This window comes from Meleagris gallopavo, chromosome 9 (genome assembly GCF_000146605.3).
Source record: "Meleagris gallopavo isolate NT-WF06-2002-E0010 breed Aviagen turkey brand Nicholas breeding stock chromosome 9, Turkey_5.1, whole genome shotgun sequence".
In the NCBI taxonomy this organism is placed as follows: domain Eukaryota; kingdom Metazoa; phylum Chordata; class Aves; order Galliformes; family Phasianidae; genus Meleagris; species Meleagris gallopavo.
In genome coordinates this window covers 10,653,983-10,668,257 of record NC_015019.2, presented here as the reverse complement: position 1 = coordinate 10,668,257, position 14,275 = coordinate 10,653,983, and the positions used below count along the sequence as shown (strand labels likewise).

General features: G+C 48.7%; 1 protein-coding gene across 2 annotated transcripts in view; it reads left to right on the top strand.

Annotated features, from left to right (window-relative positions):
- Positions 1-6: 6 nt before the first annotated feature.
- Positions 7-14,275, top strand: part of LOC100543007 (gamma-aminobutyric acid receptor subunit beta-4) — a 66,687-nt gene continuing 52,418 nt past the window's right edge. For both annotated transcript variants that reach the window (XM_010715273.2, XM_010715272.2), the window contains exons 1-2: positions 7-155; positions 3,636-3,724. In XM_010715273.2, coding sequence (XP_010713575.1) covers positions 76-155; positions 3,636-3,724 — 169 coding nt within the window. In that variant the 5' untranslated portion in view covers positions 7-75. The remainder of the gene's footprint in view (positions 156-3,635; positions 3,725-14,275) is intronic.

Below are 14,275 nucleotides of genomic sequence, written 5' to 3'. Positions count from 1 at the left end.
GAGGGGGATTTCAGGAGATCCATCCTTCTTTCCCCTCCCCTCCAAAGATTTTTTTCATCCTTCGTCTTTGTGGAAATGTGGACATTTCAAGCAGACAGATTGAGTGGAATTGTCTCTGCTTTAGCAGCTCTTTGTGTCGCCTGCTGTGCGCAAAGGTAAGGATTGCGATCCCAGGCTGCAGGGACTGGGGTGCTGATACAGGGCTTGTTTGTTTTCTTTGGGATTTTCTCCATCAATCTGCGTGTGGGAAAGGGGAGGGGGTCCTTTCCCCAAATTGCTTCCCCCGCTGCCTGTTGTTGTTGTTCCCTAGCCCGTGTCATGACAGGGGGAGGAGGGATGCTCATACATGCGATGTGCTGCGGACAGAGCCCACCTCGCAGCCCACTTGCAGCGCATTCCCCCCCTCCTCCCCCCTTTTCCTGCTCAACCTGAGGGGAAAACAACAAAACGAAGCATTTTGCTGGGAAATATGGTGTCCGTGGGAGCCGAGCTGCGTGCATACGCACCCGGCACGGGGCTGCCTTGGCCATGCCTGTGTTGCACACACACGGTGCACACGCAGCCACATCACATCCAGGCGTGCTGTGCCGTTAGCAGAGCCCAGCTCCGCAGTGCACAGGAGGCAATGCCTACGTCTGTGCCTACACGCAGATTTATGGCATGCCACATAGTCATCTGGGGGTGCAACCGGCTCAGATGCAGCCCTGCATGCACGCATCCATCTGTGCTGATTGGCTGCACACATGTGCATGGCAACACACGGACAGCACAGCACGGTTTACCTGCTCTGTGTGTAGCCGTGTCAATGTTTGCACTGCTTCCCTGTGTGCCCAGGCTGCAGCTATTCCTGGTGCATGCCTTGAGCACTCTGAGCAATCCCAGCAGTCAGAGGCACAGGCACCCATCCAGCCTGGACAAGGTGTACAGAGCACACCTGTTTGCTCTGACACAGGCGTTCCTGCTGCCTGCACACACAGAGCCCTCTGACTGCTCCTCCTCACCCTTCTTTTGACAGATGCAGGCAGGTGGGTTGGTACCTGTGTGCTGCGGTGGGAGCTGAGGCATTACTATGCTCAGCCATGCACGCTAGCACAGCGTTCCCATCACACATATGCAGCTCCATGCACAGGCTTGCATATCTATATACACAAAGATTTATGTTCCCATAGTTATAAGCATGCACATGCGCAGAGTCATGCCCACCTTCTGCACACTATTTGTGCATGATTCTAATGTGTATGGACACATACACAGACATGCTTAGAAGCAAATGTGTAAAGAGCAGCGCTCACATCAGCAGCCTGTGCTCAGACATGTCCTTGCATGTGTATTTATTTGTATGTTTCTTCTGCTTATGTCCCAGACAGACATTCACCTACAGTCTCAATGCACATCTCTGCACATCCTGGGGACAAACTGCTCTCCCATGTGCACATGCCTCCAGCTACTCCCACTCATCCCTTCTAACAGAACAGTGTGCATATATGTGAATGTTTGGCTGCAAGTGTGTGTGTGTATGTGAAGCACATGCACACCCACACAGCCAGGGACGTGGTATTCACAAATTCAGCTCACAGGCTGGATGGATGTGCTCCCTTGGCGGATGCAGACCCACATTTGCCAGGAATAGCACTGACATGCAGCTGCTCGCCCACAGCTGGGCAAATGCACAACTTGCCTGCTCAGCATGAGGGAAGTGGCTTTTGGGATCAAAAAGAGCACTGACAGACAAGAAACCGTGCCCTTGATCACAGTGCCAGGTTTTGCCCTCATGGGGCCAACTGATGGGGAGGAACAAGTCTCTCTGTCCCTTTCTCCCCTCTGCCCCTTACCTCATGGCCCCTGACACATTGGCTGCTCTCTCTGCTTTGGTTTCTTTGCCCATATCAAAGAAGTATCACAATTTCCTGAGCTCATGTCCTGTGTGAGGCAGAAGTGCCTAGCCCCCTGAGAAATGCATGCTATGTCTATATGTTGAATACGGAGATCTATGAACATAAAAATCTTTGTGCCCAGCAGTGACTATCTAGAAATGAAAAATACTGATGGACACTAACACAGTGAATATATATACAAAAGTGCACGGCAAAAACTTGCATACCTGCATAGAAATCCACAGGTGTGAACACCTTTGCAAACACAGGCACATCCACCTGCATGCACCTCTCTGGCCTTTTTACAGTGATTAAAACAATGCTCTCCAAGGAAAAATCTTTGTAAGGTGCCCAGTCAGGAGTGCAGCTCAGTCACAACCCTGGCACAAGTGCTGAAGGGTTTGTGCCTGCACCAAAGCTGGGCCGGCAAGGTGTGCTGGCTTGCACTGCACATCACTATTTGGCTGAGAGATCCCTGCACATCCACAGCCTCGCTGCATGCTCAGTCCTGCCAGTCCCACATGCCTCCACCCACTCCTGTACAGAGAACCTGGCCTCAGCCCATGGTACCCATCAATTCCTGCTTCTGTGCACCTGCGTAAATCGTGTCCACACCCCAGCTTGTCCTCACAATCTAACAGAGCACCTGTAGTCCCCATCATGTAGACCTGGATGTCGTCACACATATGCATGCATTTGTGCACATCTGTCACAGCTGTAGCCTTGAGCTCCAGTGCTTTGGTGTATCTGCATGTCCGTGTGCTCATGCAGAAGGCCATGCATGTCCCATAGAGTCTGCCCTGTGTGTGTGTGTGCAGACACACGGACATGTCAGGACAGGCACTGATGTCCAGCAAGGCGCAGGATGGCTGGCAGAGGTAGTGCCATGGTGTGTCTTTCCTTTGACTTAGATGGATGTGGGAGGCAGTGCTGACAGGGAGACATGCTGTTCTGGTGGGTGACTGCAAGGAGCAGTGCTTGTTACTGCCAGGGACCCTATTTCTCTTGCAGAGCAGGGGATGGAGGGTGGCACAGGGGCTGAGTTCCAGGTGACAGAACCTATGTGCCCCACTACATAGAATAGGCTCAATATTTTTAGTATCCTCTGCATTCTGGTCTCCTGCCTTTGGTTTTGCTTTGCCTCACAGGCTGCTTTTAGAGGGAGCACTGTTCTTGCTGAGATGGCTGGGGGGGGCTTAAACTACTGAAGCAGGGGCAGCCCTGCATGGCAGTCAGGGGGCCGGAGGGCAAGGCACTGTGCCCTGGCACACATAGCAGAAGATGGTCCCTGCCTCCCAGCTCTGCCTCTTGATTCGCGTTGCTAAGAAGCCATGGTGATGCTGAGTGGCAGAAAACGAATTTTTACATGGCAAAGATTGGCTGTGTGTTATGACACTGCTTTTTCCTGTGCTTTAATAGCATGAAGACATATCTGGGTGCACAGGGAAGCAGAGCTTGCACTAGGTTGTAGCAGTGCAGGCTGTGTGCTGGGGGGCAGGTGTGCAGTGTGGACATCAGAGCATGGCAGTCCATGCTGTACAGTGTGAAATCAGGGGAAGGTACCCAGAAAAGCGAGTTGCTGGCCAGGGTGCACTGGGCTGTGGAATGGCAGCACAGGTTGCGTGGTCCTGCGGGATGCAAGTGATCCTGTGAGATGCTGTGGGATATGAGGGATGCTGTGATAGAGCTGGCTGGTTGGGATCCCCATGCATGGGCCTGGGAGCACAAAGGATGATGAGGATTTTCTCCCTTTTATTTCAGCCCATCCACTGGGAATATTTCTGTGGTGAAAGAGATTGTGGACAAACTGCTGAAGGGCTATGACGTCCGCCTCAGGCCTGACTTTGGAGGTATGGTGACAGCCAATTGCGGGGAGCGGAGCACGGGATCCTGCCTGCACCATGCATCACCCTGCAACATGCACCCTCCTGCCTCCTCCCTCATGTTTTCTTCTTCTCCATGGTTTCCCTCTTCCTCTCCTCCCATCCTGCCCTCCCTTCTCTTCCTCATCCTTCCCCATCCCTGGCTCCTTGGCCACCCCAGTGCCTGCTTTGGCCCCTGGCTCAACTGAGCACTGAGCTCTGCAGGGCACGGGCCGACTCTGCTGGTCCAGGTTCAGCATTACTGAGTGCCACTGGAGATGAGAAATGTAGAAAAAAGAGGAACTCTATCTTGAATTTGCACTGTCTGCAGACAGATGGGGGATTGTTCATGGTAGGTTGTTTCTGAGGACATTTTGCTGAGACACTCTGGATTATCTCTACCCTGAACTTTTCTCCCTCATGGACCATAGTTCATATCTCCATAACTTCTGCTGCTCCTGGTGCCAGATTTTATAGCTGCTTTCCCTGCAGAGGGTTGGGATGTCCACTGGCAAGGCTGTCAGTTGGTCTATACCCCTTAATGACAATATGGGATAAAATATTACCTGGATAGCCTCTGGCCTCACTGTTGTTCAGTAGGAGATGGAAGAATCTGCGAATTCCTCTCTTGTATTCTGTGAACACAAAAGAGAATGGAAGGGATTTGCTCTTTGTCACCGTGGTGGAGATGAAGTATGAAATCATCCTCGGATATTGTCATACTGCAGGGCACTGCTGAGGTCTATCTGTTGTAAAGCTGCAAGCACTGGAGATCCCACCACTGACCACGTGGTCAGAGAACATCCCAAGAAGGTGGGGGGGTTGGAGCACTCCTGACCTTACCTGCCACGCTTGGCTGTTTTCCGTCTTCTCTGGGCGATGCCAGTTCCTCCTCAAGAGGAGGAATGTGGGACTGAGGGAGCTTCAGCCCAAGGAGGTAGATGTTCTCCAGACAACTGCTGGGAAGCAGATTCATTTATGGGCTTTTGAGGGAAAGAGATGCCAGAGTCAGTTCAATGGAAGGCAAGGGAGGAATTTTCTCCCAAAGAGCTTGATCCAAATCTCCTTGAAACCATGGGTAAGGGAATACTGCCGTGTATTTCTTTTTTTTTTAAAGTCACCCTGGTGACATAAGAGCAGCACAAGGTGCTGCTGGCACTGGCCTAGTGGGGGCTGTGGGATGGGGCAATGCTTGATCCTCCATGGTGCAGCTGAGTGTCGCCTCAGTGCAGTGGGGTACGGCTTTGTGAGCATATGCAAGACAGCAGGATTCCTCCTTCTCCCTCCTTTCCTTTAGATGCGAGATATGGCTGGATTGTTTTAAAGGTCTATCTGGGAAATGTTGCCCCTATTAGCTGACCTGCCCCAATCAGAGGAATTGATGCAGTCACATTTTATGAGGAGGAGAGAACTGCAAAGATGACATAAAAACGGTGAGGAAAACCATCTCCTAAGCCGCTGAGATGATTATGATACAGTAAAACAGCAAGTGACCTGGCTGCATGAGGGAACAGAGCAGAAGAGTGTGGGGAGCTGTTAAGGTCCTGCACCCCCAGGTCCCTTGGACACCCAGCTTGCCCCTGGGACACACCACCCCATCCTTCAGTCCAGGTTCTGCTATTGGAACTGCCAGGTTTGTGCAGTGCATGGGCTGGGCTGCACATGCAGTGCCTCCTTTCTGACTGTAAAATGGATGTTTTTGAGAAACCATTGCAGTTTATTTGATTTTACCTTGAATTCCCAAAGTACATAATGCATTTTCCTCGCTCAAGCTGAGCAAGAGATAGAAAGCAGTGGACTTAATTCTGGTACACATCTCAGTGCTGCCTTTCTCTTGCCCTTTTCTCTGCTTGGGAGTGCAAAAGACCCCTCTGGCAGTACCCATTATTGTGCCTTCGATGCTCAATGTGCAGAGACACCCTAACTCTTAGCATGCCTGGCCCTCTTCTCTTGAGGATAAGCTTCTGTGTGGAAAAATTGCCTCTGCAGCATCTGTAAGTAAGGAAAAGATGGATTGAGAGGTGGGTCTGAAAACTGGAGGTCATTAGCTTTGTACTCCCAAGGAAAAATGGTGAAAGTCTCCTTGCAGCATTGCTGTCTCCAGAGTTCACCAGCTCTCTGAGATTTTGGGGCAAATCCATTGCTAGGATAAATCTAGAGAGATCACACCAAGACTCATCTAATCTGTAGTGGCTTCTGATCCCAGGAGACCTGATGACTGTTCTGTTCTCCAGGACAGTGCCTATGCCTTGAATGCTGGGCAAGATGGGTGTAAGCCATCTTTGCTTGGGAAGGTGATTGCTCTTCACCCACTTGACCTCTCATTCTGAGAAGACCAGTTAAGGTGAGCTATGAATGGCCAAGATGGCATCTTGGTGGAATGGTAAGTCCTAGTTGGAGCCCAGAAGGAATAGAACAAGGCTGTCTTGAGGCTGGCACAGCTCTGACCAAAGTCTCTAATTGGACAGGAAGATGGGAGCAAAGCAGCTCCTCTTCCCTTCTTGCATAAAGGAACACATTCCCCACTTTCATCCTCACCGCCTTGGTCCATTACTCTGTGCACAATCTGGCCCCGGTCCATCCGTAATGCCAGACTCAGTTTTGAGGCAGAAGAGTGCAGGAATCAGCTCATGGGCCTCAAAGTGAATAATGCTGCTTCCCTCCTTCCCCTGGAGAAGAAAGGATTTCCAGTAGCACCAAAGACCTTTGTGCTGCTGTCTCCATCCAAGGGTCCTTCCTCCTTGTCTCAGCACCCCCATTGCACCTGGGATATGGTGCATCAACAGCTCCAAATGCAACTCACGGTTTCCCAGTCCTCTTTTTTTTGAAAGAGAATGAGAACTCTGGCTAATGCCAAAAGGAGGACAGGCCTGCTGGGGATTGCAGTTCACTTTTTAATTTTGAGATGCCTCGTTAGCTCTGGGCCGAGCTGAGTGGCTGAGAAGCATCAGCCACTCACTCTCCTCCCCTCTCCCCCACCCCCTGGAAACCCATTAGGCCGATGAGCAGGTCGGCTCTCACGGGTGATGTGGTGGCATTGAGTGTGACATGTTCACCTGGGAGCTGAACTGAACAGCAGGAAATGTGGGAAAAATGGGGGAAAGTTGGAGCCATGTGGGTGTGATGGAAAAATCTGGGAGTACCTCCTCCTGAAAGCCATCCTGGATCAGTGGAGGCTGCCTGAGGGAGTCAGAAGCTAGGAGAAGTGGAGTAGAATGGGTGATATTGAAGTGGATGCTGCATGGACAGCAGGTACATCCATCCTTGGGGTGCAGGTGATAAACCCTTGTGGCCTGGTGAGCCCTGGCCATTCCTTCTTACTTTCCAGATACTGACCCTAGGTAGCATGCCAGGTCAAGGAGATGTGGGACAGTGCCAACATGCAGGGGCAGCAATGCTCAGTCTTCATGGGCTCAGGATGTCATCACAACACATTTCTAATGGGTTTGGCCAGGATTGTGGTGAGGATCTGGAACAGGTTTGGAGAAAGTATCTGCATGGCAGGAGAAAGATTTAGCCAATCTTCTAAAGCAGAGATCTCTGTCTTGGTACTGCAAGAATGGCAGTGGAAGGGAGGGAAGGAGCTTTTTAGGGAGGTGCTGGGAAGCCGGCTCAATTCGCGGGAAGCAGGGCAGCTCGCTCAGAGACCAAGTGGCCCTGCCATGTGGGATCAATGGCACAGAGCTCCATGTCTGCTTTTGGATGGGTTGCAAGGCAGGCTATGGCACAGCAAACAGGATATAGCAAACCCCTGTGTAGAGCTGGACGATGCTGCAGATCTGTTCTGGGAAGCATTGCAAAGCTACGGGTGGGGAAGAGGGAGTTTTCAGAGCAGTACCTTGGCTCTTGTAAGTGCTCTTAGGCACTTGCTTTTAGAAGCATTAGTACCATAGGAAGGGAAAAAAAAAAAGAATAAAACAAAAAAAAAAAAAAAAAAAGACAAAGTAAATGAAGACTATCTTGCCCCAGGGTAGAGAAGCTAGTAAAGGAATGGCAGGAGGATCCCACTTGAGCTCAGTGACTCAGCTGCTCTCTGTTGGTGCAACATTTTCAACCTGAAACTTTGTGAGACTTTCTCTTCTTCCAAGGAGCTAATGGAAAGAGAACCCTGCATGGAATCTTATACAGATTTCAGTCAAAAATAAGGGGATGTTATTCCCTGTTCCTTGTCCCCTGCCTACCTAGAAATGCAGGGTTCCTAGTGTTGCTCCTGAGTGATGTGCATGAATGATGGCATATGTTTCTATGTTTCCTATATTTCCATGCCTGTGTGTTCAGCAGCTCTCCCCACTCGAGATTTTATTTAAATTTCTCTAAGAAGAATTAGATGTAGGGGGTCTTGGATCCAAATGCGCCTGAGATTAGGGCTCATAGCTCTGCTCCTCATCTGCTGTGCAGCATAGACCTGGCTTCCCGGCTTCCATCAACCTTGCCCTGTCTCACCTCTTTCCTTAGACATGAACCCCTCCTTCAGCTGCCCTCCCTGCTTCTCCTGCCTGCCCTTCCTGCCCTCATCCCTCTCTGCTCCATCACACCTGCACCCTCCTGTGGTCCCAACCTCCTTCATGCCTTTCTTGTTCCACAGCACTTCTTCCTCAGGGGCAATAAAGGCCACCCCAAGCTCAGTGGGCCTGAGGACAAAATCCTCAGCCATTCCCTGTGTAGCAATGTGGCTTAAAACCCAGAATTTGAAAACAAACGATTGCTGATGCATAAAGTGTTGCAGTGAAGCACTGTCAGTAGTTCAGGGCTTGGAAAGCAGCAGGGCTGGCAGAAGAAGCAGTGTTGGCTGGCACCAGTGCAGCAGGAGGCGCGGGGCCGAGCCTTGGCCCCCCAGCCCAGCATGGCTGGGAAACAATTGTTCCCAATGGCACTGTACTGGAAGGATGGGAATTTGGTGCCTTATGTAGGCAGGGCTGGCAGTGTTGCATAGTGCTAAGGCTCCCTGAAAATGTCCCTGTTTCCTGCTGCGTATAAGGCTTGGCTACCGTGCTCCTGTTGTGTTGTTTTTTTTTCCATGTAGCTCGTTTGCTTTCACTTTTCTGAGGAAAGAGGGGAAATTTTAGGCAAAATGATTCAGATATTTCTGAGAACAAGCCGAGGCACATATGCAATAGGTTTTTTTTCCTCTTTTGAAATGCTGGGGGGGAAGCCAGCAGCACCCCAGCAGGGCTGGCCCTCGTGCACACACAGCTGCTGCCCAGGGCCATCATCACCCCAGTATGGTGACACTGGCATCTTGATGTCACCACCTCCATTTGTCGCAATGTGGCAGGGAGGGAGAGGCACCCTGCAAGACGGAGCTGCAATCCTGGCCTTCTAAGGGCTTCATCTTCAGCACTGCATCTCTCTTCTCTTCCCTTTCTGTGGCAAAAATGTTAAATTCTCAGAGTGGCCAGATTCAATTTCCCCAGTGCTTCTGAAGTGCCTTCAGCTAACACTTCTGCATGCTTTGGAGCAGAGAATTGGGTCCCAGCAGGATGGCACCCTTTTCTCCATGGCCACCCTTCATTGTCTTCAGGAGAGACTGTTTAGAACAGAACACACATTAACCTGCTGCGCTTCGCAGCTTGACACCGAGGTGGGAGATATCATCCTTCCTCTCCCATACCCATGGGAAGCAGCTCTGGGTTTGAAAACAGGAAAGGAGTAAGTGGAAGAAAGAGAGGTATGGAAAAATTAGCAAACCCTCATGCCATCCAGGGCCAAAGCAAAGTTAGATATATCATCAAGGCTACCAGTAGTTCCACTCTTCTTCCTAAGGAAAGGGTGTTGAGAAAAGTGTGTCCTTCGTTGGTAAATTGGCTGCAGCTGCTCAGCCCCTGCTACTTCCTCCATGTATGTGACTTCTGGCTCCAGACCATGGGTCACATCTTCTCTAGGGCTAATCCAGAAAGAAGATGACAACCTCCTGCTGTTGTGTCTTACTTCATTAGCTGAAGTGGCAGGAAATGAAAGGATCCAGACCTTCCTGGGACATATGTGGATGTTAACACATTGCCACATTATGGGATTTCTATTTTTTTTTCACTTTGCTCTTTTTATAGGAAATATATACTGCGAAAAGGACTTTGAGGCTGCAAAGTCAAATACTCAGGACTTCAGAAAAGCCACAATTGAGGTTGCTCCCTGGCTATGCGTTTGTTCTCCTTGTGAGGGTGCGTCTGGAGGAGAGCTCCAACAACTGCTTCCTCATGCACTCCTCCACAGAGCACCCGGGGGATGATGCTGTTACACATGGAGATGCTCCTTCTTATTCCCCTCACTCGAAAGGGGCACAGGCTGGCAGCATGCTAGTGGGCATGAACTGAGGTGGTTGTGGCAAATGATTAGGACAGACAGCCAGGAGAGGTTGGTGAGCTGCACATCTGATGCAAAGCCTCGGACTAAGTATGCAGACACCAGCTTATGCTTAGGCTTTCTTGTCTGCTCCATACTGAGATATGCTCCTACAGAACTAATTGTTTTAGTTTTTGCTGTCAAATATGTAAGAACAGTGTGAATATCTTCACACTTCCCCTCTGAGGAGTCAAAAGTAGCCCTGCTGTGGGGTGCCCAGCCAAAACACCTGATTTTCCAGAATGCTTAGCAGTGTTACATTCAGCATATGACATGTTCAAAGCGTGGTGCCTATTGATATCAGCCACAGCTGTGAGTCTCAGCCCCATGTCCCAGTAGGCATGCCCCAGTAGGCAGTCCATGACAACCTATAAGATCTGGGTATAGGAGTGTGACACATCCAGCACTGGAGAATAGGACACAGCTACACAAACAGCTTTCCTTTCCTGAACACCTCCCCCTCACACACTGCATGGCAATAAGATTTTCAGCAAGGCAGCCAGGGACCCCACTGACAGTATTGTCCTCCTGTATATAATCCTACATCATCCTTAGAGCAAATCCATCCTCTACTGAACAAGGAAGAGGAATGAACAAGAATCCTGTGGACTCCCTAATTAAGAACTGCCTGTATAACGTCCATGCAGCAGTGGGCATGATTCCACTGATGTTTCATCCATTTTGTTTCTTGGGTGCAGTAATATTTTAAAATGTTTAGTCCCAGCCTCTAATGTGACTTATCTTGAAGACTCCTTGTTACATGCTGAACATATTTGTGCATCCATCTGTGGCCCCAGAAGATCCGTCAGTGTTAGGAAGCTCTCGGTGGTGTGACAAAGACAGCAATAAAGATGGGTTCCCCTGACTCTCAGTGCAAAGTAATGTTGGATTTGGGTGTCTGAGCAATCTGAATGCCTGCCCTAGAGAAATGTTCAGTATCACCTAGTGTTATTTGCTGGATTCAGTATCCAGTGAAAGACATGAGGTCTTACTGTTATTCATGAAACCATTATACTTTCAAAACAACAGACGTTGATTCTTCCGTTTGTGACAAATTCCATGTAGCACTGCTGCATTCAGTTGCCCTCCTCTTTCCTTGTCCCCATTGGCTGGTGTAGTCTTTCTGTGCCACTCCATCCAACCCCTGACACACCATGGCTGGTGAAGTGCTCTGAGATCCCTTTATCTCTAAAAGAAAGATGTAATCATCCTTTTTGCAGTGTTGATTTCAGGAATTTTGCCTCTTTTCTTAGTCACACATTTTTTTTCTCTTTTATTACAGATTACAATGTATTCAAGTTACTGATTGGCATAAAAATTTCCATGATTCTTAATTAATTAACTAATCAAAAGTAGGTTGTTGTTTATAGCAAGTCTGGAGGATGTTTGCCATCTCGCCTGGACCCATCTTCCACCTTGATTAATATATACGTAACACCCAACCATTTCTGAGGCTATTCCTGCCAGTAAACTTGCATTCTAGGGACTGTCACTACAAGCAAAATGTAAAAAGAGTGCAAAACTCATTAGTACAAGTCCTTTTGATTACTCAAAATACATTCCCACAGCCCTAGAGCTGTTCATTGGAGCAGCTTTACATATACATATTGTTCGTTTCTTAAGATTCCTAATATCCCAATGAAGCAGAAGAATGTTTTTAACCCATAGAGCACAAAATATAAAACGCAGGCTGTGTGTACACATCAGTTTTCTCACCTGTGTCTGGTTCAAAAATAAATAAGCAAAAGGCTACTGAAGTGTCAGGCTGAACTGTTGTAATACAGTTCTTCAGCCATAGTGACAGCATTTGGTGTGGAAGATTAAGATCCATTCTTGCAGATAGCCCAGGGTGGGGTTTGTTAAGTGTCTATTTATATCTTGATATTTCATGTGAAATATCATGCACTTGTTAAAAACATCACTAGAAACATGGACAAGGCAAATGATGTGCTTAATGATGGCAAAGAGCCCATTAAAGGAATTCACATCGTGTATGTGAGAAAGGGAGGGATGCTGGATGGTGGAGCCCCGTGGCATGAACAGATTTGTCGAGTAAACAGGTATTCTATTGATCCAGTGACCGATCCTGTTCCCATTAAATGGAAAGCAGCTGAGCTTGGCTCAGTCAGCCCTTATTCCCAGGCTGTAGGATCACCACTATTTGCTTTGAGCAGGGTATGAATTTCAGGCCGCTTTGGAGAACACTGATCATGCAATTCCTATAGGCTATTCTTCTGATTCTGGCATTTATTCTTGGTTCTGTGTCAGAGCTAAAAACTCTTTTTCTTCTCTGATCTTCCCTCCCTCCCTTTTCTGTTCTTTTCTATTTTTTCTGCTCTTTGTAGTCCTGAAGGAATAGTGCCGTTAAGTAATTGTGCACTTAGAGATGTCTGTGCTTGTGACAGGGGTGAGCCTCAGCCAAACCTACCATGGCTTGAATTTCCCTCCCCAGACCTCAGGACCTCTTAGTTCAAGTCTGGGATGGCTTGGAGTACAGTTATGGTTGGAAAAGAGCCTCTGTAAAAATTACATCTTGTTGTTCCATATTTATTCTCCCTCAGTGGTTTCCATGTCAAATTTGCTCAGTTTACCAGTCAAAACAAGATATTTCTACCTGCCAGCTCTGCCAGCTCAGCCTGGGCTCTGGAAATCAAGCTGTGCTCTCTCTGCTCTGGACATCATCACCAGCCAAAAAGGATTCTTGAATCAGGGCTGAGCTGAATCTGATTTTGATTATGCAGGAATATAATTTCTTCTCAGGTGGTATTATGGGCTCTGTGTGACAGATAGCAGCAAGGCTTCTGTGCTGTACAAACACTGACTAACAGATCTTCCCCACTACCTATGGGCTGATGGGCTTCTGCTAGCCCCACTGTGTGTCTACAGACACCAAGAGGTGGCAGCCTGTTGGGGGTGGCAGAGCAAAACCTGAGGCAGAGCAAGGCATGGAACTGGGCAGATCTGCTTCCTTCTGATGCTCTTTATTCAGAAGAGCAGACCCAAACACTGTCAGTGCCTTGGTCCACTGCTTGGTCACCAAATAGCCTGTGAAACCTGCAGAGGGAATGGGTACATGTGCCCTTCTTTTGCTGTAGACAAATGTCCATAGGAAGGGTCATAGGAAAAGCTCTGACATGCAGTGGGTATTCATTTTGTTCACAAATAGTCCCCTCCTGGTAGACAGAACAGGAGAGTATTCCCCACAGCCTTTTCAGAAAATACAAGATTTTGAACAGTCATTGGCTGAATATTTGGAAAGTAAGGCATGAGGCAGATAATAGATTCATTGGATATGATCATGCCATATGCTAAAGAAATAGGAAAGGGTGTCCCAGATTTCACACTAGTTCCAGTCTCTACTGTTCGTGTGCTTCTGAAATGACCGTCAATGCCTGCAGGAACAGACATCCTGCCATTCCCTGCCCAGAGCCAGTCTCAGACATCTGAGCCAGCAGGGTTATCTTGGCCTTTAAAAGCAGTAGTAAGTTTTTGTCTGCTATGCAGACCAACTTCTACCAAGAACAATGACCCAGAAGTACCACATCTTATCCAGTTCCTATGACAGGTGATGACAGTTTATCATCCAGTGCCAGTGTTTAGAACCAAGGCTCATCAGGAAGCTGAGAAGTAAGAACCCCAAACTGCCCTTTCCCCTTCCCTGGTCATAACTGCAGTGGTGCTGTGAAGCTATTACATGGCAGTGATGGGCTGGTGGTTTGTCTAGGTGGTCTTAGTGGTCTTTTCCAAACTTAATGGTTCTGTGATTCAATCAGGCAACCCACCTGCAGACTTCTTTCTTTAAGCAGCTTTGCATGAGAGAGGCCGTAGGAGAAGTCTCTTTCAGGTTTGGAGTAGTTCACGTTTTGGGTAAGGGCAGGTCCAGCAAAGGCACTGTGGTTCTACACTGAGAAGTTCAGCAGGGAATGCACAGTTGCAAAGCTCCAAGTGTAAGACCAGAGGCTTCCCTCCAGGACAGGAGGCCTCCTAGCTTCTATTTGGGACCTTGCTGGTGGAACATTGTCACGTGAAGAAAGAAACCTCCTCCGGACAGGGAGAGGAAGCTCCACAAGGCAAACAGGCTGTGTGTTGGGTCTGCTGGCTTCTGGGGAAGGGTCTTGGGTTGGCAGGACATTTTTAGAAGAGAGGGAGAGGATATATGATGATCTGAGTTTTTCTTCTTATTCTCCTTTCATTTCAAAA